The following is a 27,681-nucleotide window of genomic DNA, read 5'->3' as shown; positions in this document are numbered from 1 at the left end:
TTCTTAAAGAAATTATCTACAATTTATGCTTGCTACAGTTTTTTCAAAACATCATTGAAATTACATAATGTATAAAGAAGTGAAAATTATCCTTCATTTTAAATGACAGATAAAGAAATAAAATGTGTTTTCAGGGAATGGAGATAGCGAAATTTCCATAATGAACAATCTGACCTTTTTAGTGTTTGGCTTATTATGTTCTCATTATTATATGAGTTGAATAGATAGTATTGCTTTCCTCCTGCTTAAAAAAACCCACTACCTGCAAAGAACATTGCCCACCCTGCAAAAAACCTCAAATCTCTGGACCTGTTAAATACTTCACAAGCCTTTTTAAAAATACATTTTTAAATAATACATATTTAAAAAAACAATGGCTTAGCAATAATGAAAAGAAATAGTTGGGATTTAAGACTGGGAGAAAGACCCTGACCCCTTTCCCAGACTTACTAAAGGTACTGAGGACTAGTGTAATGTGACTGCAATATACTCCCAAGCGTCAACAAAATATTCTTTCACCTTTTGCTATAGAAGGAAGGTTTCCTTAGAAAGGCCAAAACCTTTTGCAGGATTTCCAGCATAAGTGATGGATTCTTTGCTCAGAGTCCATAATTATTTCATCCTCCCACAAAACTTTAGTTTTAGGTGTCTCTGTGAGTTTCTCTGTGTTAGCAATAATTGTTAATGGATTATCTTACATTGCTTTAAATAAAAAGAAATAGCTGTGTCTCACACTCCTCTGAACAGAACATCCTTCATTACACTTTTCCTTGTACTGTCTAGATTTCTATCGGGTCCATTTCACAGTGTATTTTTAATTACCTGTGGATATATGGACATTCAGACTGGAATTTTTAACGAGCCCTGAGGGAAGGCTTTAGGTTCCTTGAAAATAGCATTCTTTCCATGAGAAATCTAATATTTATCTTTATAAGGTCTGCAACAAGTATTTAATATGTTTCTTTTCTGAAATGTGTTTATCCACTTTGGAGAAAAACTTCTAATTTTTCTCTTTCCCTCAGTGTATTTGCTGAATATCATCCTTTACAAATTTTATGTTCACTCATAATTGATTAACATCATGTAGGCTGGAATGGCAATTAGATTTATTTGTAAGGCTTTCCACTCAATTTTTTAATGATTATTTTAAATGGTAAGACGTGTTGTAGAGAAAATGAATATCTTGAAAACTGAGGAAATCCTTAAGTCTCAAGTTAATCCTTAGTCTTCAGCTTTCTACATATAAAGCACAAGAAGCAAGGAATATAATTTGACTGAATATGAATATTTTGTCATGGATGCTTGACATGGTAGGAAACTTATATAATTATGCTTTTACATTTATATTTATTTACTAGTGTAAGTATCAAGAGTATAAAAAAAATAACTGCTATAAGTTAGACTGAATGGCACTTCAACAGTTAGTGAAGGAGAAGGAAAGTACATTAGGAAGTACATAACCTGGTAGTTGCAAACATAAACTCTCATTTATTTGTAGAATATCAGGATCTTTTAGGTTTAAATATTTCTCCTAACAGATATCATTTATCCTGAGAAGTTTCTCTCAGCTGCAGCTATCCAGTTCACAGTAAAAATTCTTTTGTCAGGGAGCAAGAAGCCTGATCCAAAGTCCCTTGGTTCCACTGGATTTTGGATTACTTTGAAAGATCATGGCTCATATATACTAATGAAAAGATAAAAAAACCAGATATTAAATTATGAACCTGAATCAGACTCAGTGAAGCAACTTTGATGTGAGGCTGGTGGGTTAAATAATAGACAAGAAACTTCTCTTTCTTGCTGGAAAATCTTAATCTTCATGGATTTTCTACATGATTAGGTTAACCTTAAAATAAAGTTACTGGGATCTAGCTAAGCAAGTATGCTTCAGAATACTAATGTCACTCACTGTATAAGGCAGGGATTGCTGTATGCAACCATGAGGGGGAAATGACCCAAATACCACATATACCAGGTGTATTATAAAGGATGAGATTTTTGAAAGTAGATACAGTCAAAATTACAGCAGTACATTTCAGCTTCTACAGGAACAGCTTGCCAAAGTTCATTACATTGAAGTGAATTTCCAATATTTGAAATATTTTAGGTCCTGCGTATGATCTCATGATATGTGAAGTTAGAAATACATCACTAGTTCTTCTGTGGAAAGCTCCTGTGTATGAAGGCAAAAGCCCTATTACTGGGTATTTAGTGGACTATAAAGAAGTAGATGCAGAAGACTGGATCACAGCTAATGAAACACCTACTTCAAAGCGCTATTTTAAGGTAACATTTTCATTAATTATTATTAATATAAAACTGACTACTAGAAGTTCTGATTGAGTATAAAAAAAAGATATGTATTTGAACTTCAGCTTCTGCTAATATCTTCATATAAGTAAACAAAAATAGTTTAATTGTTTTTTTAAATTGGCTTTGCCCTTTATCTTGTTTAAGGTCACTGATTTACATGAGGGTCATACCTATGTTTTCAAAGTTCGTGCAGTGAATGATGCTGGGGTAGGCAAGTCATCTGAAATATCTGAACCAGTGCTTGTTGAGGAACGGCCAGGTAAAATTAATTGTTTAATCTTTGTTTCTTAAATACTAAAATATGGGAATTGAGTTTAATCAACCTAATTTGATATTATATCACATATAAGTATTTAAATAATTAAGAATCTCTTAGCCTTAAAACTTAAAGAAAAAATCATGTGGATACAGATACAGTGATTAGAATTTTTTCCTTTACTTACTACTGGAGTTATTTGATGATCACTTATTCTGGTTTTTATTCTAACAAAGGTGCTACTTGTTGTGAAACACATTTATTAATGTTTCAGGAATGATACTAAAATTGGTTTGTTTAAACATTTCATTATATCTTATTAATTTGTTTCTCAATAAGCATTTATTAGTAAAATCATTCATTTCTTTTATGTAGAGTAAGAAACTTACGAGAATGTGATGCTGAGTCAGCACATGACATAAACCTGCTTTAAGACCTGCTAATAAAATCTTTTAGGACAAAATAGATATGGGCTTTAGTAATTTATGAATTGAACCTTTACAGAAAACTGCAGTCTTCACATTTGAGTTGATTCCTATTTTGCAGGAACAAAAGAAATCTATTCAGGTGTGGATGATGAGGGTAATATTTACCTGGCTTTTGAGTGCAAAGAAGCAACAGATGCATCTCATTTTGCATGGGGTAAATCTTATGAGGAGATTGATGATTCTCATAAGTTTAAGATTGAAACAGAAGGAAATCAGTAAGTCATGCCAATCTACGAAAGGAAATCAGTAAGTAATGTTAAAAATATGAACACAGCTAATTATATTCTTTTTAATTGGTGATTTTAGTTCTAAGCTGTACTTCAAAAATCCTGATAAATCAGACTTGGGAACTTACTCTATCTCAGTTAGTGACACAGATGGGATTTCCTCCAGCTTCATTATGGATGATCAAGGTAAGGGACTTACAATTTCAAATCTTTCTTCACTGTATCTCCTCAACTGCACTAAAAATTGCCCAAGGAAAGACAGTATAGAACCCTACAGCTGTCACATTATTTCCTATGAATTAAAGAAAAACAAAAAGAACCCACAATTGGCTTTTCTTGATTACTTATTTTTCTGATTATCATAATAATGAAAGCTGGGATAACTTCAGGCAACATTTTCTAAATAAAGATAAAAAAATGGCAAATTAGAATTGTTTTAATTATGCTGGAATTACAATGGTGTTTGTAAATATCCCTTACTTTCACACCACACTTTCAGTTGTGCTTGAGGCTCTAAATGCAATTTCTCATAACTGAGATGCAGGAAATTTATGAGAAAAACAATGATGCTTTAACAAGGTCTAAATACATTGGGACAAATTATCATTTGGTTTACGTATATATTAGTTTTGCTTTATTTCATTGTAGCTATTCTTTTTCATTGAATTCACAATTAATTTTCTTCAGTCTCACTTTATTCTATCATTGAGAAATGCTGATATAAAAAATAAAGAGGAGAGTTTGCTATTTTGAGTAAATAAAAATTACTTTGGTGCTTTCCCAGTTCTTGGCTGTAATTGCTCTGGCCAGTTCCTCAAGTATTAAAATCCCTCTGCTTCTCAACCTACTAAGCCATTTAAGGACTCACAGTGAGAAACATGTCAAACCACCCTTTCCAAGTATGTGGTGAGAAGAAATCCATGTTCAGCAGAAAAAAAAAGAAGTTCTCCAGGACATGGAAGACTTATGAGCCATTATCATGAAAACTGTACTTTAGCTAAGTTTCGAAGCATCACTCTGAAATCTTTCAGTAGATCTTGTCATCATCTGCTGTAGCTTTGAATTTTTTTTTGCATAAAGCACTGAAGGTGTTTCCCATTCCATTCTTCCCCTACGTCTTTTTGGATCATATATCACTGAAAATTACAATTTTATTTATTCTGGATCTCTGCACAAGTATCAGATTTTTCATCTTAACACTGAAACCCATAATTTCATTGCCCATTTACTCTCTCAAAAGCTATAAATTCTCCTGCAATTTTGCTAAATCCTTTATCATGTCATAAATCCATGTTAATTTTCTCTGGTCTTTACATTATCTGTAAATTTGGAATTGGTAATAATGTTCATTTTCCAAATCTTTATTGGTAATGACTAGGATATATAGGATTAGTATGAAAATCTAAAAAACTAAATTCGAGACTCTCACACAGCCTTCATGAGGATTTGGTGCATTAACTAGAACTTTCTGTCTTGTTTTCAGACTAACCTGCACTCAATCTTGTTTCCTGCCACAGTAAAACAAAATTTTCAGGAACATTCTGAGAAAGGAAATCTGGGGATAAAGGAACTTTATACACTGCTTAGAAGCTACTGTTTCCCATCCTTCTTTTATGTTGCTATTTTTAAAGTATAAAATAGTTTTTGGGCTTTGTTTAGATTCTCTTGCATAAGAGAATGTGTACTAAAATGCATGCAATAGGAACATTTGCTGAATCAATTTATCAGAATTTGTTTCCTAAATATTTTTTTTCAGTAATTTTTTTAAGAGTTGTGAATTCATATAGAAGCTTTAAGAATATAAATTTGCTGATGCTGATATTTATTTTCATCAACACCCATTTGCTGTCTGCATTTTTCAGAATAAATTAAAACAGTAATATTTTTCTTATTTTCAGAATTTGAACGTTTGATGGCATTAAGCTATGAAATAAAGAATCCAAGTAAGTTGAAGATCTGAATCTATTAGACACTTCTAGAACTGCATACTAATGACTGGAGTTCCAAAAAGATTCTTCCTGAGACAATGGCAACTTCATTTTTTATGGCAGCTTCATTTAGCATGGAACACCTTGATTCCTTATCTTTTAGTTTGTTTAGAAGAATATTAGTTGACATCAAATAAAATTGTCGTTCCTAAATGTCTCTGAAGTTTGACAATACGTTATAGATTTTTACTAGTTAAATCCTTACAAAATGGACAAAGAGAAAGCTGTAAATTCTTTTATCCCTTTGGGAAATTAATTTAAAAATCAGAAAAAGACTGCATTAGAGGACTTTTACCTGTGTAAAATTGATACCCAAAAAATCCATAAATAATAGGGAATTGCTAGTATTTTACTATGATATTCCTATTTCTCACAAGGTTTCATGAATGATTGATTTTTGATTATTTTCTTTTTTGTAGCAATACCACTAAAATCAGAATTAGCTTATGAGGTCCTTGATAAAGGAGAAGTTCGTTTCTGGATTCAGGCTGAAAGCTTATCTCCAGATTCTACTTTCAGATTTGTCATTAATGATAAAGAAGTCGAAAACAGTGATGTAAGTATACAATAAGTACTATACGTTAGTAATTTTGTTTAAGAAACCTGCAGGTTTCTGTTGTTATCATAGAATCATAAAGTTATTTAAGTTGGAAATGACCTTTAAGATCATGGAATCCAACAGTTAACATGACACTGCCAAGTCTGCCACTACACCATATCCCTAAGTGCCACATCTATTTGTCTTTTAAATGCCTCCAGTGATGGTGAATCAACCACTTCCCTGGGCAGCCTGGTCCAATGCTTGACAACCCTTTTAGTGAAGAAATTTTTCCTAATATCCAGTCCAAACTCCATTGATGTAACTTGAGCCCATTTCTTGTCTTCTTGCTTGTTACTTGGGAGAAGAGGCTGATCCCAACCTGGTTACAACCTCCTTCAGGCAGTTGTAGAGAGCACTAATGGTCCTCCCTGAGCCTCTGTTTCTCCAGGCTAAACAACCCCACCTCCCCCAAATACTTCTCACAGGACTTGTGCTCTCAACTCTTCACCAGCTCCATTGTCCTCTGAACATACTCCAGCACCTCAATGTCTATCTTGTAGTGATGAGCCAGAACTGAACACAGGATTTGAGAGGTGGCCTCACCAGTGCTGAGTACAAACCCTGCCCTGGTGCTGCTGGTCACACTGTTGCTGATACAGGCCAGGATGCCATTGGCTTTCTTGACCTCCTGGGCACATGCTGATGGCTCATGCTCAACCAGCTGTCAACTGGCAACTCCAGGTCCTTTCCCACTGGGTCACTTCCCAGCAACTCCTCCCCAAACCTTGTTTTGACCCAAGGGCAGGACCCAGCACTTGGCTTTGTTGAACCTCATGCAATTGGCCTTGAGCCATCTATTGATCTTGTTGAGATGTCTCTGCAGAGTCTTCCTACGCTCCAGTAGATCAACACTCCCACCCAGCTTGATCCTTTCCTCTAGATCATTATTAAATATTAAACAATATTAAACAGGACTGGCCTCACTGTTAAGCTCTGGAGAACATAATTTCTGATATCTACCAACTTGATTTAACTCCATTCACTACAGCTTTGCCCCTGGCCATCCAGCCGGGAGCTAGTGCAGGTATCCAAGCTATGAGCAGCCAGTTTCTCCAGGAGAATGCTGTGTGAGACAGTGTCAAAGGCTTCCAGGTAGACAAAATCCACAGTCTTTCCTTTATGCACTACGTGGGTCACCTTGTCACCGAAGGTTATCAGATCATTAAAGCAGGACTTGCCTTTCACAAGACTGTGCTGACTGAGCCTTATCCCCTGATTGTCCTACGTATGTTGGTGTCTCTCAAGATGTATCCACTTCTTTATATTCCCTGGCACTGAGGTCAGGCTGACAGGCCTGTAGTTCCCTGCATCCTATAGATTCTTAATATCACAAATATTAAGGTGTGATAATACCTGAAAAGAAGGCCAATCTGTAACTCAATTATTTTTTTCAGTATAGAATTCCTGTTGCAGAGTGAGCCTATTCATACTGGAAAAAGAGTTGGACTCTGTCTATTCAGAAGGAGAATTTACACACAGACAAGTGTTAAGCACAAATATTTTAGAAAAATAGCTCAAGGGCAATGGATGCTTCAGTTTTGGATTCCAAACCAACAACCTACTGTTCCCACAGACTCTCTGAGGCTGATATTAATAGCTTTATGTATAATGTGGGAGGCACTTGAAAATGCAGCAGTGTTCATAGACTCACAATTTTTATATGGTATTATTTTCTATTTTGTTTTTTTAGTTTTGGATTAGAAACTGTGCATTGAATAGCTGTATAGAAATAAAAGGGTAGGCCATCATCTTCCCACATTTTTATAGCTCTAGGAAGACCTTTCCTATAAAAGGGCATTAAAAAAATAGGGCTGAGAAGAGAGTAAGGTCATACCTTTGCAGAGCAAGAGTATGGTTCATCTACAGGCCATAGGTACAGCACTGGAAATGTTTTCCTGTGAAGAATTCCTCTAAGTGGAGCTGTTTGAAAGATTTGGTTTATTCCTGAGAATGCGAATCCTGGTTTATGTCAGAAAAGCTTTATCAGCATTTTTATACCATAGAAAAGCAAAAAGCATTAAGTAAATTACATATTGACAAGTGGAAGAAGTATTTCTGAGTAAAATAATTCTCTGTTTTTCTTTATTTAAGAAGTAATAAACCATAGCACTGAAAACCTGAATATTCATGCCTAGGATGTATTGAAATGACAATACTTTGTCTTGGCAATGTTCATGGAACAGAATGAGCTATTTTTAGTTGCATACGTTTTGCAAGTGTTGACATCAGAGAGTCTTGAAATGAAGCTGCATTATTTCACCTCTTTAATTAGTAACCCACAGGTGACATTTATGTTTGGAGACAGATGATATTTTTGTGGAAAGTCACATAAAAGCCTAATATTTATGATGCCCATAAAATCATTGAACTTCATCTTGCTGCATAATGGCAATAGTTAGAAGCCTAATTGCACTCTAAAACCTGTCTGGAGACTGGGCTACAGTCACTGAACATGTTCAATAGACCATTATGCTGGTGAATTGTGGCCTGATTCATAACATTGGCTGAAGTGATAAATTTTTCCTGCTAGGTCCTAACAGGGAGTGTTTTTGGTAAGACTTCAAAATAAGCTTAAAATGGAATGAACTAAGCCACATGTACTCAGATTTAATTTTAATATTTTAATATTTTGTTGAATAAAACTAGAATTTTTTTAAAAAGTGTTATAAAGAATCAGATTAAAACATACCTCTTGCATTTTTTTAAACTTTTCTGCTTCTGACAAAATTTAATTTAATGTTCTCCCTGGGAACTCTTGAAGTAAATGCCAGTGTAGTCCTTGACCTCTGAGGGGAAGAGGCTGTAAGCAAGAATATGACTTTTGCACATTGAAATTTGCACTTTTTGATAGTTTAGGTAAGTTTATTAAAGCCTGTTTTTAACCTTAAATCTACTCTTGCACAAGTAGATTTTCTACTTAATTCCCCAATTAATTTTATCTTGTCTTTGATATTGTATCTTTCTTTGCACTCTGTATGGGAAATTGTGTATCTAAATTAACATGCATATCCCTTAAAACATTATTATCCTGATCAATATGTTGGCTCACTGCTTTGTCAATTCCACATATTTTCTTTTTCTTAATTCTTCCATTACCCCATTAAGATTTTAAATATATATTTGAAAATGCCAGAACTGAATGCTAAATATCTTGACTATGTGACATTGTTCTTCTGGACTTGTTATCCGTACAAGAGTGAGTCTGTTTTTGAGGCTGGCCAAGATGCGTCCCTCAAAGCTAAAGCAGATATATCTGTGGGATCATTCCTACTACTTTTGGAACTTAGAGGATTTAGAGGTTCTTCCATTCAATAAGATTCTAGAGAGCTTAATAAGTGGCATTTTTACTAGCTTTTAAAAAGTTTCTTTTTCGCCTTCCTTAAACTTTATCTGTTACTTTAGTACTATTTTTTACTTTTGGAGACCAATAAACAGGTTTATCAAAGCATTCTATTTATTAGACATCATGTCTCCTTTTAACAGTATGTATAGTAAATTTTAAAGTAACAGGATTTATAGTAATTCACTGCATATAACTCCTAGAGAGTGACATTTATTGTTCTGTGCAATTGTGATTGGAAGTTAGTGTGCAATATCCTTGGCCACATCGTTTACCTGAAAGTATTCACCAAGAAACTTCTATGGGTTATTTTTACTTAGCTTTAGGAATTTGTTAGTTGAGATGCAAAAAACATCACTGTTAGTGGGGGACATTGTCCTCATAGTTGTAACTCACTGAATAAAAGAGGATATTAGTAAAACATGGTTGTATTTAAAATAGTACCTGAAAATTCAAAACACATATTCTGCAAAGATTGTCCAATTTTCTTCTAATTTTCTGTTTCCATGATGATGCTTGACAATAATTTATCTTTCTGAAATATTTAATAAAAAGCAAACACATAAAGGACACCAACAGTGAAAAGCATATTTAACTTTGAATTCAAGTCAATATTTGGTGTTTTGTGTATTCTGCAAACACTTAAATATATCCTAACAGAATTATACCTCTCTTTTGCTGGACTTGGTCAATCCCTTTTGGGTCCCAGAAACTCTCTGGGGTTTGCAAAACTTACTTTTCTCGTGGTAATTTTCTTAAAGTGTTCTTTGAAAATTATACCTAGCATTAAATGAGAAAATCATTATAATCTTCTTATGAGAAAACAAGATCTACTATTGACTACTATATATGTCTTAGATATTTCGTAGGGATGACTTCTTGGATTTGGTTGATGGATTTATTTGAAGATCCATATTTAATATTTCCATTTCTTTCTGGACTCTGCAAGGAATAGTCCTTCTGCCTAGCAAACCCCCTTATTGAACTGGAAGCTGTAATGCAGCTAAAGGCTGGCTGTGAGGCTCTTCAAATATGCACAGTGCCATAAACAATTTTTTCAAATACAAACCAGCTATATTATGATGACTTGAGGATTCCAAATGCAGCTGCACACAGAGGTTTCTGTCATCATTGGGATCTTATTATGCAACAGTAAATAAAAGCAGTGTTTTCTTCCCTTAGTTTACAATTAAAAGGACATGAAAAAGGTTGACCAGGGGAAGGAATATAACTCATAATTTAGTAATATATGTATATATATATATATATATATATATATATATATATATAACTCATTATATATATAGATATCTCATAATATAGTAATCATAAGTAATTTACAGTATATTGAAATACTTGTTTGTTCATTTCAGAGGCATAAAATAAATTGTGACCGTTCAAGTGGCATTATAGAAATGGTGATGGAAACATTTACAATTGATAATGAAGGCACCTACACAGTACAGATTCAGGATGGCAAGGCCAAAAACCAGTCCTCACTAGTTCTCATTGGAGATGGTATGTTCACTGAAACATTGAAATATTGAAACTTTGATGAAGTGAATTTCAATTATTCTTTGAGTAATATTGTGACTAACTCATTTTTCATTCACCTCTTCTAAAATTTAGCATTCAAGGGAGTATTGGCTGAGTCTGAGCTCCAACGAAAGGAATATCTCAGAAAACAAGGTAAGATGGAGCAGATTGGTGACTTCAGGCCCAGTTTGCAGTTAATGATTCATCCCTGGTGAATGCTAAACACTTACAGCTTCCTTTCTTTATTAGACAATATTGTTCAGTCTTAGGAGATACTTGAAACCTTGGTGGATCTTATTTTCCTACACTGTTCATTTGTATCTGAACCTTTACTAAGCAGCGAAAGGAGTTCTCACAAAAGGTTTCCTTTGCTCAATATTCATGAGAAGTCTGCCTACTGTAGGCTCCAGTCCAACAAAACATTTAATTGCATTTAGTTTTAAGCATACAAGTTGTCTGTTCAATATAATTGATAGAAGAGTAGACAGACAAGACAAGTAGTGCCTGATAAGGAAGATTAAATGCTTGACCCTATAGTTTCTATTGAGGCAAAATTCCAGGAACTAAATGTATATTTGTTGCATAGTTGCTATACAGTTGTAGAGTTTGTTATATGCTCGTTATCGACATTGCTTGCAGCTGAATGAGAAAATGACTATTGGATGCCGAATTCAGAATTCTATCCCTGTGAAATTTTAAAAAATTGACCTTGAGCTCTAGTTTGCAATTTTCCCTTTTAAGCAGATGGTTTTCAGTATGAAAGTAACAATAATTATTAAAAACTTTTTTCCCTGAATAGCTTAGGTAAGATTCTGTACAGAAGCAATATAATTCTATTTTTTTTTTTTAAGGCTGTTTAAAATTGATTTAGGAAAGAAATTATACCACTTACAACATAAAATGACAAAATATTTCAATACTCAGTGATTTAAGTTAAAGTCTTGGACTTTGCAACTTCACAGATTTGGGTATCAGAATTAAGGCCCCTGATCCTGCCAACACAAAGACATGTACATTTATTGAGATAAGTAAATAAAATAAATTTTAAAAGGCTACGTATTCAGCATGGGTAGTTCAGGAGCTCCCTCTTGTTCTTGTGTAAGGATACTGAAATTGTCATCCTTTTTCTTTCACCGGATCCTTCTGATACTCTTCATTCTACAGCATTCCTTTAAGATTGTTTTGTTTCTTAGGTCCTCACTTTTCAGAGTTTTTGTATTGGAATGTTACAGAGGAATGTGAAGTTTTACTTTCTTGTAAGGTAAGGAAATATACTTGAAAATATTATTTAGAATATGTTGATGAAGAATTGAGGTAGAAAAATGTGAAAAATTAGATACCTTTAAAAACAAAAGTTTCATATGAAAACTATTTTTTATTAATTGGAAAATTTGGGTATGAAAATTTGTGACTTACGATTCTTCAACAGTAGTGTTAATGAAAGCAAAAAAAATATTATAGGAAATTTCTAAATGTATTATTAGGTGGTCTAATTCTTTATAAAAGTTGTGAGCCATAAGAATAATTTATATTAAATATACATTCCTTAAGATGTATCCCTTTTCTTCTTTCTTAAAAATAGCTAAAAAATGCCAGAGTTCAAAATCTTTTTTTACCATTTTCTGATTTCTCTAACAAAGTGTCTTCTTATTTAATCAACTGTAATCAATTGTGCTACAAAGACTTCCAGAATTAAGGTTATAAAACATGATTTTAAAATTATTTTTGGCTGATGAGTTTTGAATATTAAGTAATGATAATGTATATTGATTTCAGTGTAACTTCTGCTATTAACATCTTTAAATGCCTTTCTGAAGTTTTCATTTGTTTTGCTCTTCTAGAGTGACTTAATTAGAGGTCTGAAAAACTAAGTACATTGAATTCAGGCATCAAACTCCTCTTCATTCTCTTTTTCTCTAATATGGACTATTTTGTATTAATTTTCTCTTATTTTGAAAAACTTTTGGCTTATAATTAGACTAACTTGAATAATTATGAGCAATTTACATGCACATTTGTGGGATTTTTTTTCTGCTCATTAACTAGGACACCCTTAACTTCAAGTTATTCTGTTGCCTTCATGGAAGACAACGGCGACCTGGTTGCAAGGAACAGCACGGCAGCCCAGTCTCCCCTGGGCCACTCGGTCTAACGACACACGCAGGACACCAATGTGGTGGACGGTCGAAAGCCTTTATTATCTTATGGGTTTAAATAGTCTTGGGGGACTCTGCTACGTCAGGAGGGGTTGGTAGGGTCTCTAGGGTTAGTCAGGAGTGGAAAACTACTGGGTTAGGTGTGGTTACATTCTTTGGGGTAATGGATAACATGTTGCAGGGTGAGAGGGGGAAGGGGTCTTTCTTTCTGTCACATCCCGAAATCTTCCGTTCGCCTGTCCCTATCTACTACATCTCCCCCCTCCTTTTCATAAATAAAATTAGGTAGTCGTAGATATAGGCACTGGAGTGAGGCACAAACTTGTAACTTGGTGAGGAAAAAAGGGGTTTTGGTAAACCTGAGTAATTCTTGCAAGGTGAGTTTTGAAGGCTTTTGCAGCTGACTGTGTTCGCAGTTTTTGGTTTACAGCATTTGTTGCTGGCCCACGAACAGAATGTTCACCCGTTCTAGACAGGCCTGAACAAACGAGACTAGTTTGTTTAGTAGGCATGGTCCTATGGTAACAGCTAAAAGCAGTATTGCCAGTGGACCTACCAAGGCGGAAATTAAAGTGGTGAGCCAAGGTGATTGATTGAACCAGGATTCGAACCAGCTCTGCTGGGTTTCCCTGTCTCTCTTTCTCTGAGCCAGTCTATCTCGGAGTTCTGCCATGGAGTCTTTAATGACTCCTGTATGATCTGCATAAAAGCAGCATTCCTCTTTCAAAGCTGCACACAGTCCTCCTTGTTGCATGAACAAGAGGTCCAGTCCTCGCCTATTCTGTAAAACTACTTCTGAAAGCGAAGAGACTGATTTCTCTAGATAGGAGATGGATTTCTTGATCCTCTGCAGGTCTTCATCGATGGTCATTTGCAGCTGAGAGAGTCCGTGCTGTTGGGTTGTGATGGCTGAGACACCTGTGGCTGTACCAGCTGCTCCCAGGCCGAGCAGCATTGCGATAGTTATACCTGTGATTATTTCTCTTTTGTGGAGTCTGTCAGGTTCTTCGAAAAGGTGGTACACTTCTTCATCTGAGTGGTACAGGACCCTAGGAACAATCAGAACTTGGACACAGAAGTCAATAGAGTCATTAAATTTGGCAAGGAACACACAAGGACTCACTCCTGGTCGTTGGCAAACCCACATCCCAGATGCGGATGGGACCACCCACTTATTGGTCTTTCTGTTGGGCTTGACAACTTTAGTGCAGAAGTTGCCTTTCTGCTTTGCTAAAGTTGCATTACCAAAACATTTGCCTTGTTCTGTGATTTGACTCAGGGTGATTCCTCTGCGGGGAGTGTCCCATCTGCACTGCTGGGGGGCACTGGCTGTGGAGTAACTGAAGGGGGTGTCTAAAGCAATGCCTTCGTAGAAAGGGGGTTTAACATCATAACAAAGCCAACAGGAGTTAGTCAGGTTCGGTTTGGTTTCGTTTGGGGTTAGAAAGGTAGCTTCTAGCATATAAACACAGGGGTGTTCCACGGGGTGGTGGAGGGTTCTATGTGACCCTTTTGCAGCTCAAGGTCGACCAGTTCCAGCAAGGCTGCCATTCGAGGCTTTGACAGGGGCCACTGCTCGACCCATATGGGGTCTGGTGATTTCCAAGTCAGTTTGATTGGCAGCAGTGGGTGTACGGCAGTGGCCCTTATTATAAATTTGTAATCCTGACTCCTAACATAGCAAGGATGTCCCTTCCTATCAGGGGTGGAGAGTTTTGCAAAATGTAGGGGTGAATTGCTACTGTTTGTTCTGGTCCCTTTTTTGTATGAAGCGTTATGGCTACTAATTGGGTGCTTTTCCAAGCTCGGGACGGCCCTCCCACTCCGTTCACTGGGGGGACTTCTTTGCATTGCCAGTGTCGGGGCCACAGCGCCTGGGGAAAAATCGAGCAGTCTGCTCCTGTGTCTGCCCAAAACTGAAGCCCTATGACATGGGGGTCCTGACTGCCATAAAGGCAGCACGTCCCCCACACCTTCGGTGGCTCCTTCCCTATTTTCATGGCCAGGGCCACCCAGGGGTCCTGTTCTGGGGCGTCCCCTGCTGACCCTGCGGCACAGGCGCTGCTTGCGGTGGTAGTGGGTACGAAGGTACCGCAGGCTGTGTTGCGAAATTCGCTGGTGAGGGTACGAAGCTGGCTGTCTCCTGTGTGGGTATGGGGTATAAGGGCGCCCCGTCCCACTGGGGGTTGGCAAAGATGGGCTGCCTTGCATTTGCGGCGGGAGGAGGCTGAGTGCAGCCCGCACGCCCCCTCCCTCTCCCGTTTCCCTGGGGCTGGGACCTGCATTCCTTAGCGAGATGTCCTTTCCTCCCGCAGCTCCAACAGGCTCCTCTTGGGCGTGCTTGGGGTGGAGGCGCCGCGGCGGGATGCCGTGCCGGCTGGGGACAGGTCACCGCGATGTGACCTGCCTCACCACACTTGAAACATGCCATGGCACTGGTCACGGTGTGGATGGCTGCCTGAATGAGTGTCAGGTGTTCTTCCCTCACTACATGTCTGATCATGTCAGCCAGGCTGGCTCTGGCTGGCAGGGAACGTAAGATATCCTTGGTGACAGAGTTGCACTGCTGGCGCAAGCAGTCAGATACCACGGGGCCCTTTGCCTCTGCCGGCAGGGTAGAGGAGTCTATTGCTGCCTGCAGGCGATCTACGAACTGCGTGAAGCTTTCGCTCTCTGCCTGCCTCACGGTGGACCACGGCGACGGCTTGGCTACGACCCGAGAGGCTGCACGAATAGCTTTCCTAGCAGCCCGAGTGGTCGCCCTGACCTCCTCAGCCCGCATCGGCGTGGCTTGTTGCTGAGGCGTGATCATATCATCGTGCTTTCCCATAAGCCTGGATAAAGTCGATCTGTGTAGTGGCTGCCTCGCGCCAGATGCTTGGGCTAATAGCTTTGTACAATTATCCTCCCATTCCTGTCTAAACACAATCATTCCCGTGCCATCAAGTATCATGCGACCTATTCACTCGATATCAAAGGGAAGCAGGTCGTCATTACTAAAAAGACCATCAATTAATGTGGAGACCATGGCCGAATTTATTCCTTTTTCTGCAATGGCTTTGACAATTGACTGTACATCTTTTGGGTTTACCAGGGCATATACCCTCTGCTGGTTCCCTTCCGGGCCAGTGATCCTCACTGGGAAGGCTTGTACGGCAGCCGCTGGGGACCATTCGGCACAGGCTATTTTTATTTCTCCCCAGTCGGTAAACTGGGCTGGTTCGTATTGTGGCTGCTTTTCGGTGCGGCTTAAAGCTTTACTTGGTTTTGTTTTAAATTGCGTTAGCTCTGTTCCCTTCGTCTTAGAGTCCCAGCTAGCTCCCGGCAGCTCTTCCGAGCTGCCGGAGCTGCTGCTGGACTCAGAGTCGGAAGTCGAATGCCAGCGCACTTCCGGGGCTCGGTGCCGTTTTGTGCGGCTCCGACCCTGCTCCTCCCCCCGGGGGTGGCACCGCTGCCGCCCCCCGGGCTCGCCCTGCCTCCTGCAGGGGGGGGTTTCTCCCTTACATGGTAGCGGCGTCAGGCGCGGCTGCCGATCGGCTCCGAGCCCTCTGCCGCTCTCCTCCTCTTTCTCCCGCACACGCGCATTAGCGAAACTCCGCGCCTCTGGGCTCTTCGCGCCGAGACTGCCCGCGCCCCGCCCCTCCCCTTGGCTGCCGGCGCCATTTTCAAAGGGGTATGGAGGTGGCGTGGGCAGGATCTCCTCCCGAGCCGCGGGTCCCGCGCCTCTGGCTTCCCCCACCAGTCCCCGCCAACAGAGCTCTGCGCGCTGCTGCACCTCTGGTAGCGGGTCACCGACCGGCGGTGGCGGGGCGGATGGGGAAGCCGCGGATTTTTGGGAGGTTTCCGCGGGGGGTCCCGGGCCCTGGCCCGGGGAGGGGGGGGACGCGCTGAGCCCCCCCGGATCCCCGCTCCCGGGCGGATCGTCCTCAGGGGTGGTTTGCGTTGCCGCTCCTACGCCTAGCTTGGGTATAACCAATAAACACGTACGCGCTGCGCTCCATGTCTCCTGCTCTTCTATTGCTCTGCGCAGGGCTTTCTCTACTTTTCCCCACGCCTTAAGGCATTTGCCGCTGCCTGAGGATTTCATGTCCTCAGCCAGCACGGCTGTGCATTTTTCCCATATCTCCTGATGCAAAACATCCACAGGGCGTTCAATTGCCCCAAGCTCAAGCAGCCTTGCTATAGCAAGATAAAAGTCTTTGAGCTTACACTCAATTCCCCATTGCTTATGAACTTCACTTACGACCCTGGCAATGGCGTCCATGACGACTGCGGGTCCTGGGACGTCTCCCTCACCAAGAACACGGTCTCACCGGTCTGGCCGCTGCTCTTGTCCAGGCGACACCCGCTGCCCGAGCGAATCTTTCCCGGGTTTCGGCACCAGTTATGTTGCCTTCATGGAAGACAACGGCGACCTGGTTTCAAGGAACAGCACGGCAGCCCAGTCTCCCCTGGGCCACTCGGTCTAACGACACACGCAGGACACCAATGTGGTGGACGGTCGGAAACCTTTATTATCTTATCTCATGGGTTTAAATAGTCTTGGGGGACTCTGCTACGTCAGGAGGGGTTGGTAGGGTCTCTAGGGTTAGTCAGGAGTGGAAAACTACTGGGTTAGGTGTGGTTACATTCTTTGGGGTAATGGATAACATGTTGCAGGGTGAGAGGGGGATGGGGGTCTTTCTTTCCGTCACATCCCGAAATCTTCCGTTCGCCTGTCCCTATCTACTACATTATTCCCAGCAGACCTGACCTGGTGCTGAAGCTGCCATTCCATATGCTCACATTTTAGGGCTCAACTTTTGCTAACACTGTACCTTTGCTGGACTACTTTATAATCTCCACATGCATGTGGCTCAGGCATGAACCCTGCTTATTCTTTCATTCACATGGGAAATTAAATGTCACTGAACCAGTTATGCTAGTGTTAATTCTCTACAAATTAATCTGTAATTATCCTTCATTCATGGACTGTAAACACTGTTTATAGCACTGAAGATGTGAAAGGCTGAGGATCTGATTATTTTCTTTTCAACAGTGTGCTTTTTGTTCACAAGGTCAGAACATTTTATGTAAATGAAATCCAGGATGTAGGCTGCTTGTACACTCATCATTTTAACTATGCTATTGACCTTATAATGTTTGTTACTGTTAGTATGTGACTGGCCTTTAGGTTCACATGGAACTGTTGTTTATGGCTGTTTAACTTGTTTTTATACATAGAAAGAGTTTGAAAAACAAAGCCTGGGTTTGTCCTTCAAACTCCACATACCTGACAAACAAGTTAGAAGTGTGGCCACTCCACGCTATTTCTGTGGTAATAAAAACAATCAAGGAATAATCCCTGTCATCTAAGGCCATATCATAATACTTGACCCACATATCTTCCAGGCCCTGTTTACTGCACCTCTGCAAAAAAAAAAAAAAATTGTCAAGAGAGTTTTTGCCTCTTTTAAGAGCCTGGGGTAATGTGAAGGAAGTATCTGTAAGAGAGGGCACGTTACCTTGACTTTTTAAATGGCCATTGCATGGCACAGGGAAGCTAGGATATCATGTCGACTGGAAGCTTGTGGAAGGCAAAGGAGAGACTGTATGATCCAGGCCCATATCAGAAATTATGTGAAAATATGGATTGTGTTATAAAAGAGTATGTCAAATATTACCTCATATATCCCTTATTTTCTATATTATCAGACCTGAGTGAGTTTTGATTGACTTAATATTTAATTATGAATTAGCTGGGATTGATGACCATATTCTTGGTATTGTAGCCCCTCAATGTCAGTGGAACATGGCTGGCCACTTGAAAGATAATTTGATGGTGTTTGCTTTTTGCTTTTTGTTTTGTGTTTATTTTTCTTCATATGCTAGCAACTATTGTCATTTTGCTTCTAGTAATTCTAAATTTCAAAACACTCAGAAGCTACTTGCTCTTGCACAACTTTGGCCCTTATTTGTACTGTGTTTGTTAAAAGCAAGATTTTTGGTGTGTGGCTAAACAGTGAAAAATGTAACATTTCATAGTAAATGCCAACAGGAAATAACTTCAACACTGCAAATTGCATGTGTCTGAAACTCAGTCTATTTATTGTCAGATTGAGTGCTAACAGTCTTTGATGAAAAACTGTTGAAAAGCATTAAAGTCTTGTTCCTTTGGGCTTTGTTCGAATAAAATTGCCACTCATGCCACAGGACTACAGGAACAGCCACTTTGTAGTTACTGGTAAATGTAAAATGCTGCTCACTTTTCTTCAGCAAGTCATTGCTTTGGGCCAGGTGGTGATCTCAAATACTGTCAGAGATCCATAGCAACCATGCTGGTTATTAAGCAAGAATAGATATGATTAATTTGAGCATGTTTGATAGAGATGTCTAGGAATCAGTATAGAAGACCCTCTTATTTGTCAGCTCTACTGAGAGCTTTCATAGAGCTGTTCATCTATGGAATGACTTTTCTAATGTAAAAGGGTCAGAAACTGGTGCATGTTTTTTCCTCCAAGCAAGCCACTTGAAAGCTATTGCAGATCTGTATTAAGTTCCTGGTTGCCCTCTAGCTATTTGTTCAATTTTTGCCTTTTCTTTAAGGAGCCTTTTTAAAGCAACTGCCTGGAGACTGAGAAATATCTTGCCAGCTCTGTCTTTCTACCAAAGCCACAATGACTGGGAATTCAGGCTACACATGAAAATACCATTGCACTTTTATGGCTTTTAGAAGGGTATGGGGATAGTGATGTCACATAAACCATAGTGTTTTTGAAAGTGAGGGTAAAAAAATATGGGGTTTCTAAAAAGAGGTGCAGTTTTGGCTTCTTTGAATTCACAGTTTGAGGAAATACTTCAAGTGTATCCAATATACAGTTTTTATATCAAAATTAGAACAGTACTTCAGGCACAGCTCCAGTCTATTTAGGTGTTGTTTCAATTAATTGCTGCTATTATAGCAAAATTTTTGCTTTCTAACTGCCCTGCATATGCACTATGGTATTAAGTCCCTTTTTGCTGGGAGAGACTGCAATATGTAGTATTCCTCAGGTCTTTGTATGTCCCATAGGACTCAATGTAGAAGGTAAAATAAAAAAGGATTTTTGGTGCAGCTCACAATTTTGAAGTCTTGGATGCTTTCAGAATAGTGATTTCAGTTGCTTCCTGCAGCTTATCCATGGGAGACATAGCTTAGGTAGCTGGGATAAATCTCCAAATTGGCCAAAGACTAAGATAAGCAGCTAAGATAGTTCTGTTACAACTCTCTGGAGTCACAGGGCAAACCCAAAAAGATAAAGGAGAGTGCAGAAGCTCTAATTTGAAAGATACTTCTTCCACAGGTATCTCTAGACAAACTAAAAGCACAGAGCAATGGTGCAAAACCATTTAAGGCAAGAGATGGCCAGGATTTTCTTTAAGGATTTTACAGGGCTCTGAACCGGTATATTGTGCTGCAAAGAAACACTGTAGGACTAAGATTTGTTTAGTAGGACTTGGTTGAAACTGGTTTTTGACTTAGCTTTACTTGACCTGTGTTATTAAAAAAATGGTTTAATATGTTGAAAGTACCTGTGTGACTTCCCACAGTGCAATATATTTCCTCAGGACAGAGCCAGGCTTATGTGCCTTTTCTGTGGTACAGGTTGCAAACACAAAGAAGGAGACTGATTTTAAGTGGTATAAAGATGGTTCTGGGGTTGATGTTGAGGAGCTGCCTGATCTGCAGAAAGGAGAATGTCACCTCAATATTCCCAAGGTACTGTATTGCCTGCCAGTTACAAATGACAGCTTCTGCTTGACACACTCTAGATTTGCCAGACAATGCAGCAAGCCAGCAATCATGATTTTTATGAACAGTTGTAACAAAAACCATATTTTCTACTCTTCAGTTAGCTGGTGAATAACTATTGCTAGCAAAAAATTATCTGTTTTTTAATCAGATCAGCATTCATACTTAAATTGCTTCAGAGTCCTTGGGTGACCTGTATCTCATTCTTTATTATTACTCCTTAATTTTTCAACTTGTTCAAGCACCTAATTTTTAACAGTGTTTCAATTTTATTGCCTAAAATGAATAAGTTTGAAGTTTATGGCTTCTTAAGATTCATCTTTATGCAAACAGGATAACTCAAATTATATCTGAAACCTTAACTTGCATAGTTGTTTCCTTTGTGAAGTGACAAAACCACCCAGAATGAGATTTTATGCTTTCATTAATGTGCATTGCATCTAAATTTTTTATTTATTGGCTTCATATTCTTCTAATTTCCTTCCCTCATTTCCCTTTAAAGAGGATCAACCAGCTTCATTTTTCTTGAGTAGACTTCTTTGGGGAGGGTAGTTTCTGCTTGTCTTGGATAGCTCTTGTTACTTGTAATTAAATTTTATTATATTTCTGCTATGGTTTATGTGCTTCTGGATTTGTATAAGTCTAAACATTAAGTCATCTCCAATCTATATATAAATGTTTGTATATTTTCCTTCAGGTTTTAAAAGAAATTAAAACAAACTACAAAATCCCTACTGCCTTTAATGCAATATCACTGTGATAGATTTCAGAATATAAACTCTCCAAGGGTAACAAATTAATTATTTACTTAGAAAAGATATAATTTCACTACTGTTGCTGTTTGAATGCAAGCAGCATGAAGGAGCTGATGTTACAGGATATAGATTTGCTGTTATGATTTACATAATTCAAAAAAATAATCATTTTGCTGAAGAAAAATTAGAGTTCTAAAGTTGTGTAGGTTGCAGTTATGCCTTGTTGCATCTTACTACAGGGCTTGTAATTTCTACTAACCAAGATCAATCCTGTCTTTTTGGAACAAGAAAAAAATCCCTCATGGTTTCTAGAGGAAATTGAATTGAAATCAGAATAGGTTTTAGGCTTAAAAACTAAATCCATAAAAAAAAGCATGAACCAGCCATTCATAGCATTCATCTCCTCTCTGGTAATATTATTTATCCAGAAGACAGTACATTGTATGTTGTTTTATTTAGAAAATTGTGCAGGTGTTGAGTAAATCTAGTACTATGTAGCACTATCAAGCTTGTCAGTAAACATCTTGTGTTTTCCTTGCAGCTGTCTCGCAAAGATGAAGGAGTTTATAAGGCAACACTATCAGATGATAGAGGTCATGATGTATCTTCTCTTGAATTATCAGGAAAAGGTAACATTCAATCTACTATAATGGAATAATGATCTCCACATGTTCTCCAGAGATGTCAAAGATCTATCTTTGCAAATGGCAAATTTGCATATATTTTTAGAATTCTTTGAATTTCATTTCTCTTATCTGCTGAATTGCAGATCAGCACTTTAGGAGGGGTGACACTGGGCATTGTTGCAATTAATCTCTAGCATTTTGACAGGCAGGAGATGAAGTATGTTTCCAACCAGACATTTATAGGAGATCACTCTGTCTCAGGTTTGTTAAGCTTTAATATCTACAAAAAACCCTAAAACAGTGAAGTATTATGTTCATGTGGGACTCTCAGCAAGGACCAAGAGTGCTTTTGATTCTAAATCATAAAACTGTTCTGTGGGTTAGCATCAGCTGGTATCTCAACCCCACAGAGGCACTTGCTCACTCTCTTTCAGTGAGATGGGGGAGAGAACTGTAAGGGGAAAAGTGAAAAAATCCTGGGTTGAGCTAAAGATGGTTTAATAGGCAGAGCAAAAGCTGTGTATACAAGCAAAGCAAAACAAAGAATTCATTCACTGTTTCCCATGGGCAGGTAGGTGTTCAGCCATCTCTAGTAAATCTGGGTTCTATCACATGTAACAGTGACTTGGGAAGACAAACACCATCACTTCAAATGCTCCTCACTTCCTCCTTCTTCCCTGAGTTTTATATAATGGGTATGAAATGTCTTTTGGGTCAGGTGAGGTCAACTGTCTGTGTCACCTCCTGACTTCTTGTGCACCCCCAGTTTCCTCTTGATGAGGCAGTCTGAGGAGAAGAAAAAGATTTTCACATTGTACAAGCACTGCTCAGGAATATATAAAAACTCCCTGTGTTACCAACACTGGTTTAGTCACAAATCCAAAACACAGCACTGTAAAGCTGCTATGAAGAAAATTAACTCTATTCCAGCCAAAGCCAGTACCATTTCTGTCCCTTATTCTGTACCATTTATGTCATGCTCAGGTCCCACACTCTGCAATATATTCTCATTAATTACCTCCTCCCTTCCTGTCCTTTGATATATATACAGATATCATCCCCTTGGTCTATGGATTTGTTTGGTATGTGTCTCCTGACCACTAGAGTAAGCAAAAGGTTCAGTAGGTCTCCCTCACATGGTCAGGGCTTCCAGTGACTATACTTCAGGTGTGGCAAAATGTGTTGTGCTTGAAATGTACAGTGAAATGCCTGTTTAGAGAATTGACAGTATCTAATTCTGTGGGTCCAGGAGACTTTGAAAATGTCAACTGGTAAATCCATGAAAACCGCATAATTAAACCAAACAATGGCTCTCCTATACGGTGGAATTGGCCTTGAAACATAAAGAATAAAAAGAGAAGTCTAGCAGGAGCTGGGAAGACTGCATATTCTGTGGGGCAGGTTACTTCAAGCTCAGTATCCACTGACATTCAAACAAAGTTAAATGCAAATAAGAGAATATAAACTGAAATAGACATATGATAGGCATTTAGAAAAGGCTTTATACGACATCAGACATCACAGTGAGATACAGCAATTATATTTACATTTAATATTTTTCATGTAAAAAATGTCAGTTTACTTTGATCCTGAGATGAGCTCAGTTGGTTAAAGCATAGTGCTAACAATGCCAAGGTAGTGGGTTTGATCCCTGTATGGGCTATTCACGTAAGACTTGGGCTTTGTGATTCTTGTAGGTCCCTTCCAACTCAGAATATTCTGTGATTCTGAGTGCATAACAAATACTGATCTGTTGCCAACATGAGTGAATTTTATTAACTTTGGTGAAGAGTAGTTCCCTGGAAATATTTGCTTAAGTCACACCAAACCGGCCAAAGTGAATCTAGATTTATCCCAACCGCATGTAGACATTTGTCCCAAATAATGAATACTTTTTGCCAGGCTCCTAGTAGATGGAGAAAGACATGTTAAAAAAAATTAACTCAGTTTAACAAAAATCTTAACATTGCTTTCCAGCATATGGAGGAAGTATCTGTAACAAGAGGAAAACATGAGTACCAGGCTGAAGTCTTAAGCTGTGGTTTATTGCAGAAGACTGTATTATCAATTGGTACTCTCCCAGGCATTTTGCTTGTGCATAAATTCTGCCAAATATTCTCTCAGAAAAAAACAAGAAAACCAAAAAACCCAAACAAATAAACAAACAAGCAAACAAAACCACCAAAAAACCCCCCAAAAAACAGCCTCATTTAGACAGTATGGTTAACACAACCCTAACTTCTCAGATATCTGAGATATATGATATACATATAATAAGCAATTAATGTCTTTATGTCAGAATATCAGTAGAAGCATACTGGAGATTGCAAAGAATTTTGGAACTGTATAATGATATTTTAGCTGAGACAAAAATGTGCATATACAGATCTGTACAGAATAAATATATAAGTAGTATTTTCTGAACACTCATTTCTCAGTCTTCCAGTTTCATAAAAATTCATCAGTGTTGAATAAGCATCCTTCAGACTTGACTATGCATTCTTTAGACTATGGTGGTTCTTTCTTTTCATCTTACATGGTGTCACTGAATATTATTCTTCTGCTATGAAAGTGTCCCTCACTCTTGTGGCCTTGTCTCTGGGGTTCTCTCATGCTACAAGCCCATCAGCTCTGTGATATTTCAAAAGCTTGATATGATACCTGCTTTATTTCACTTGCTGTTAAAGGACTTCACTTCTGTCAAATACCACCCTACAGTGAGAGGATGAAACTGTTTTCACCAAGAATGAGATAATTTCTTTTTCAGCTGCACTCTCCTTTGAATGTGAACTATTCAGTTTTAATGACTTTATTGCTTTTTGCTGGCCTAAGGGAGAGAGACAAAGATTTGGCACCAGACAGCTGACTCCACAAAAGGCTGAGATACTGAGTGACAGAGCACAGAATTCATATGCTGTACACAGTTTCCAATTTGTCTTGTACACCTGTTGCAATTTTAATGGCTTTCTTTGCTTAAGGATATGAAGATTTCCCATATTACTTTAATTAAACTGAACATAAAAAAGCTATATTCTGATTGAATTTTGATGGTACACTTTCTTCCTTTTTTTTTCTTTCTCTCTGCAGTTTATGATGATATAATTCTGGCATTGAGTGGAATGAGTGGTAAGTAAATGCTGTCTTGAATGTTCATGTAGTTTTTAGTTTTTAAGTCACATGAGGCTGAGACAGAAAACTTTTATTTTAAGTGGGAAATCTCTGAGAGTCTCAACGTTATATTATTATGGATATTATTAATTTTCTGAACAGACAGTTGACCTTGCTAATTGTCACTATTAAAAGGGAACAAAGTATTATTCCACCAGGCTTGTTTGGTTTAGATACTGTGATATTGTTGCAGCAATAATTTTCTTCCTACTTTCCATTAGTAAGTGAACCTTCATATAGAGAGAAGGAGGTTCTGAATCTGTTCCCAGTGAGAAGCTGTTCTTTCCACTTAAAGAAGAGGGTTTGCACAAGAATAAATTTTTTATGTGAATAGAATAATTATACTACTTTTTCATGGCAATTATATTATTAGATTATTACTTCACAATGGATCTTGCCCATCATGATGCTTGTATATGACAATAAAGTAATAAACTTATACTGAACTTTCACCTGATATAAATCAGCAGATGTTCCCTGAGAACTATGACAATTGTCTCTATCAGACTTGAGATTCATGACCCAGGACTTGAATTTTATTTTGTCTAGGCAGCACAAATAATCTACCCCTCCATTTCCTGCTCATTCCACTATCTCTCCTATCTGTTCCACATATGCTCTATTTAATCTAGGTAAGTCAGCCTCTCCCCTGAAGATTCTTTGCACTGAGGAAGGAATAAGGCTCCAGTGTTTCTTGAAATACTACAATGAAGAAATGAAAGTCAGCTGGTGCCACAGGTAGATGAGAATATTTTTTCAATTTTACTTGAGAAAAAATGCTGCCTTTACTATTTAATATTTACTATTCCTTGGCATTCATTAATAAATTGGAAAACATTAATGAATTTCTCTTTCCAGAACAATATATTCTCTTTTAACATAGAAAGTACATAAGGTAAAAGAAATATTAAAAGGCTCATCCAATACCCTCAGGAGGACTGTAACAGACAGAAAAAAGGAACCTACTGTGTTGTGTTCTCTTATTCAACACAAGACTGTTTGTCTTCTATTGTATCTGCTTGAGTTTTAAAAGTGACAGTCTATTCTACCATCCAATTCATAGCAGTATAAAATTAAAGAATACTATATGGATAATGTGGAAATATCAGTGTGCATATTTGTATTTATATTTACATTTACATAGAGAACCTCCTGAATATTTCAGATTTTATAACATCTTACACTTTGATTGTCTGGAATATCATTGAACAGAGGTTCTGAATGAATTCCTATATGAATACAATGACAATAAACAGAGCTGTTAAAAGATAGACTAAAACAAACCAACCAACTGACCAACTTCTCCCCACTTCCCCTCTCCTTTAAATGGGGTTATAGAATTTTTTTTTCCTGGAAGAATTGGAATGCTACACAACCCATTATTTTATTTTTTTTTCCACCAGGTAAACTTCTAGCTAGCATTAAATTCTCCATTTTCTTGCATAGCATGAAATAAAATACAAGTTCTAGACCTAGTATTCATCATCTACTCATCTACTCAGGGCACAGTGGGAAACATTATATGTTATATTTTCTAATATACAGCCATTTCTATCCAGAAATCTAATTTGGTAGGCTGAACTCAATGAAGTTATCTTAAAGAAAGGAAAATGGTAAAAATACTTTTTCACCATCGAAATAATTCTAGCTATGAAGTCAAATCAGCTCTATCTAGTCAAATAAAATGAGTGATCAAGAAAAAGCTAAAATTGACTTAATTTCTAAAAAAATCCATCTCAAGATTCTTGGGGATGAAGAATGGAAAGGAGTATTTCTGTAGTTAATGAGTGAAAGAAGAAAGTTCTCTTTGAGGCATTGAAAATGGTCTGGATTATATGATCTCATTAAATAGCTTCTTCTATTTCCTCTGTTTGGGACAGACTGTGGACTAGAAGGCCACCTGATCTGAATGTGCAGAGTATTTCTTTTATTCTTAACGAGGAAGTGATAAGTCAAGCTAATGTCATTTTAAAGAGTTTTTATTCCTTATCTACAGTTAAGAAATGTTCCTTTCTTGTTTTTATAAAAAACAAAAATGCACTTTAACTTGATGCAGGAGTAATTTTATATAAACATTTTGTTAATTGATTTTTGAAGTTAATGAAATGCAAAAGATATCTTTCCTTCATCAAAAAAGGTGTTTTGCCTACAATTTACAACCCCTATGTATTATATTTTACTGTGTATGAAGTGTACAGAGCCCTAAGCATTTTCACACAGATTCATGTATGTGCATAAAGATGTAAGCATAACTCTGTGTGAGGAGGGAAGGAGAATGAGAAAAGGGTGAACGAATGAGTCTTAGAAATGGAAACTCAAGCTAATATTATAAAAGTGTTTCATATTCCCTTACGGAAGCAAAGAGTATTCTGGAAAAATAAGCCCATTACTTGCAATCATTTGTGACTTTATAGATGATTTTCTATGGACAGCATACAGGAAAGGAATGTTCAAAC

The 27,681-nt window shown here is 38.0% G+C and overlaps 1 protein-coding gene across 2 annotated transcripts in view; it reads left to right on the top strand.

The window, feature by feature from the left end:
* Nucleotides 1-27,681, top strand: part of MYOM2 (myomesin 2) — a 119,737-nt gene that overhangs the window by 87,435 nt on the left and 4,621 nt on the right. For both annotated transcript variants that reach the window (XM_077782382.1, XM_021551264.3), the window contains 13 exons: nucleotides 2,108-2,286; nucleotides 2,458-2,572; nucleotides 3,116-3,272; nucleotides 3,364-3,470; nucleotides 5,183-5,227; nucleotides 5,692-5,828; nucleotides 10,587-10,731; nucleotides 10,843-10,902; nucleotides 11,943-12,010; nucleotides 20,530-20,643; nucleotides 21,973-22,060; nucleotides 25,145-25,183; nucleotides 25,858-25,963. In XM_077782382.1, the coding sequence (XP_077638508.1) occupies nucleotides 2,108-2,286; nucleotides 2,458-2,572; nucleotides 3,116-3,272; nucleotides 3,364-3,470; nucleotides 5,183-5,227; nucleotides 5,692-5,828; nucleotides 10,587-10,731; nucleotides 10,843-10,902; nucleotides 11,943-12,010; nucleotides 20,530-20,643; nucleotides 21,973-22,060; nucleotides 25,145-25,183; nucleotides 25,858-25,963 (1,360 nt within the window). The remainder of the gene's footprint in view (nucleotides 1-2,107; nucleotides 2,287-2,457; nucleotides 2,573-3,115; nucleotides 3,273-3,363; nucleotides 3,471-5,182; nucleotides 5,228-5,691; nucleotides 5,829-10,586; nucleotides 10,732-10,842; nucleotides 10,903-11,942; nucleotides 12,011-20,529; nucleotides 20,644-21,972; nucleotides 22,061-25,144; nucleotides 25,184-25,857; nucleotides 25,964-27,681) is intronic.

This window comes from Lonchura striata, chromosome 3 (assembly GCF_046129695.1).
Source record: "Lonchura striata isolate bLonStr1 chromosome 3, bLonStr1.mat, whole genome shotgun sequence".
Classification (NCBI taxonomy): domain Eukaryota; kingdom Metazoa; phylum Chordata; class Aves; order Passeriformes; family Estrildidae; genus Lonchura; species Lonchura striata.
This window is presented reverse-complemented; position numbering and strand designations above follow the sequence as displayed.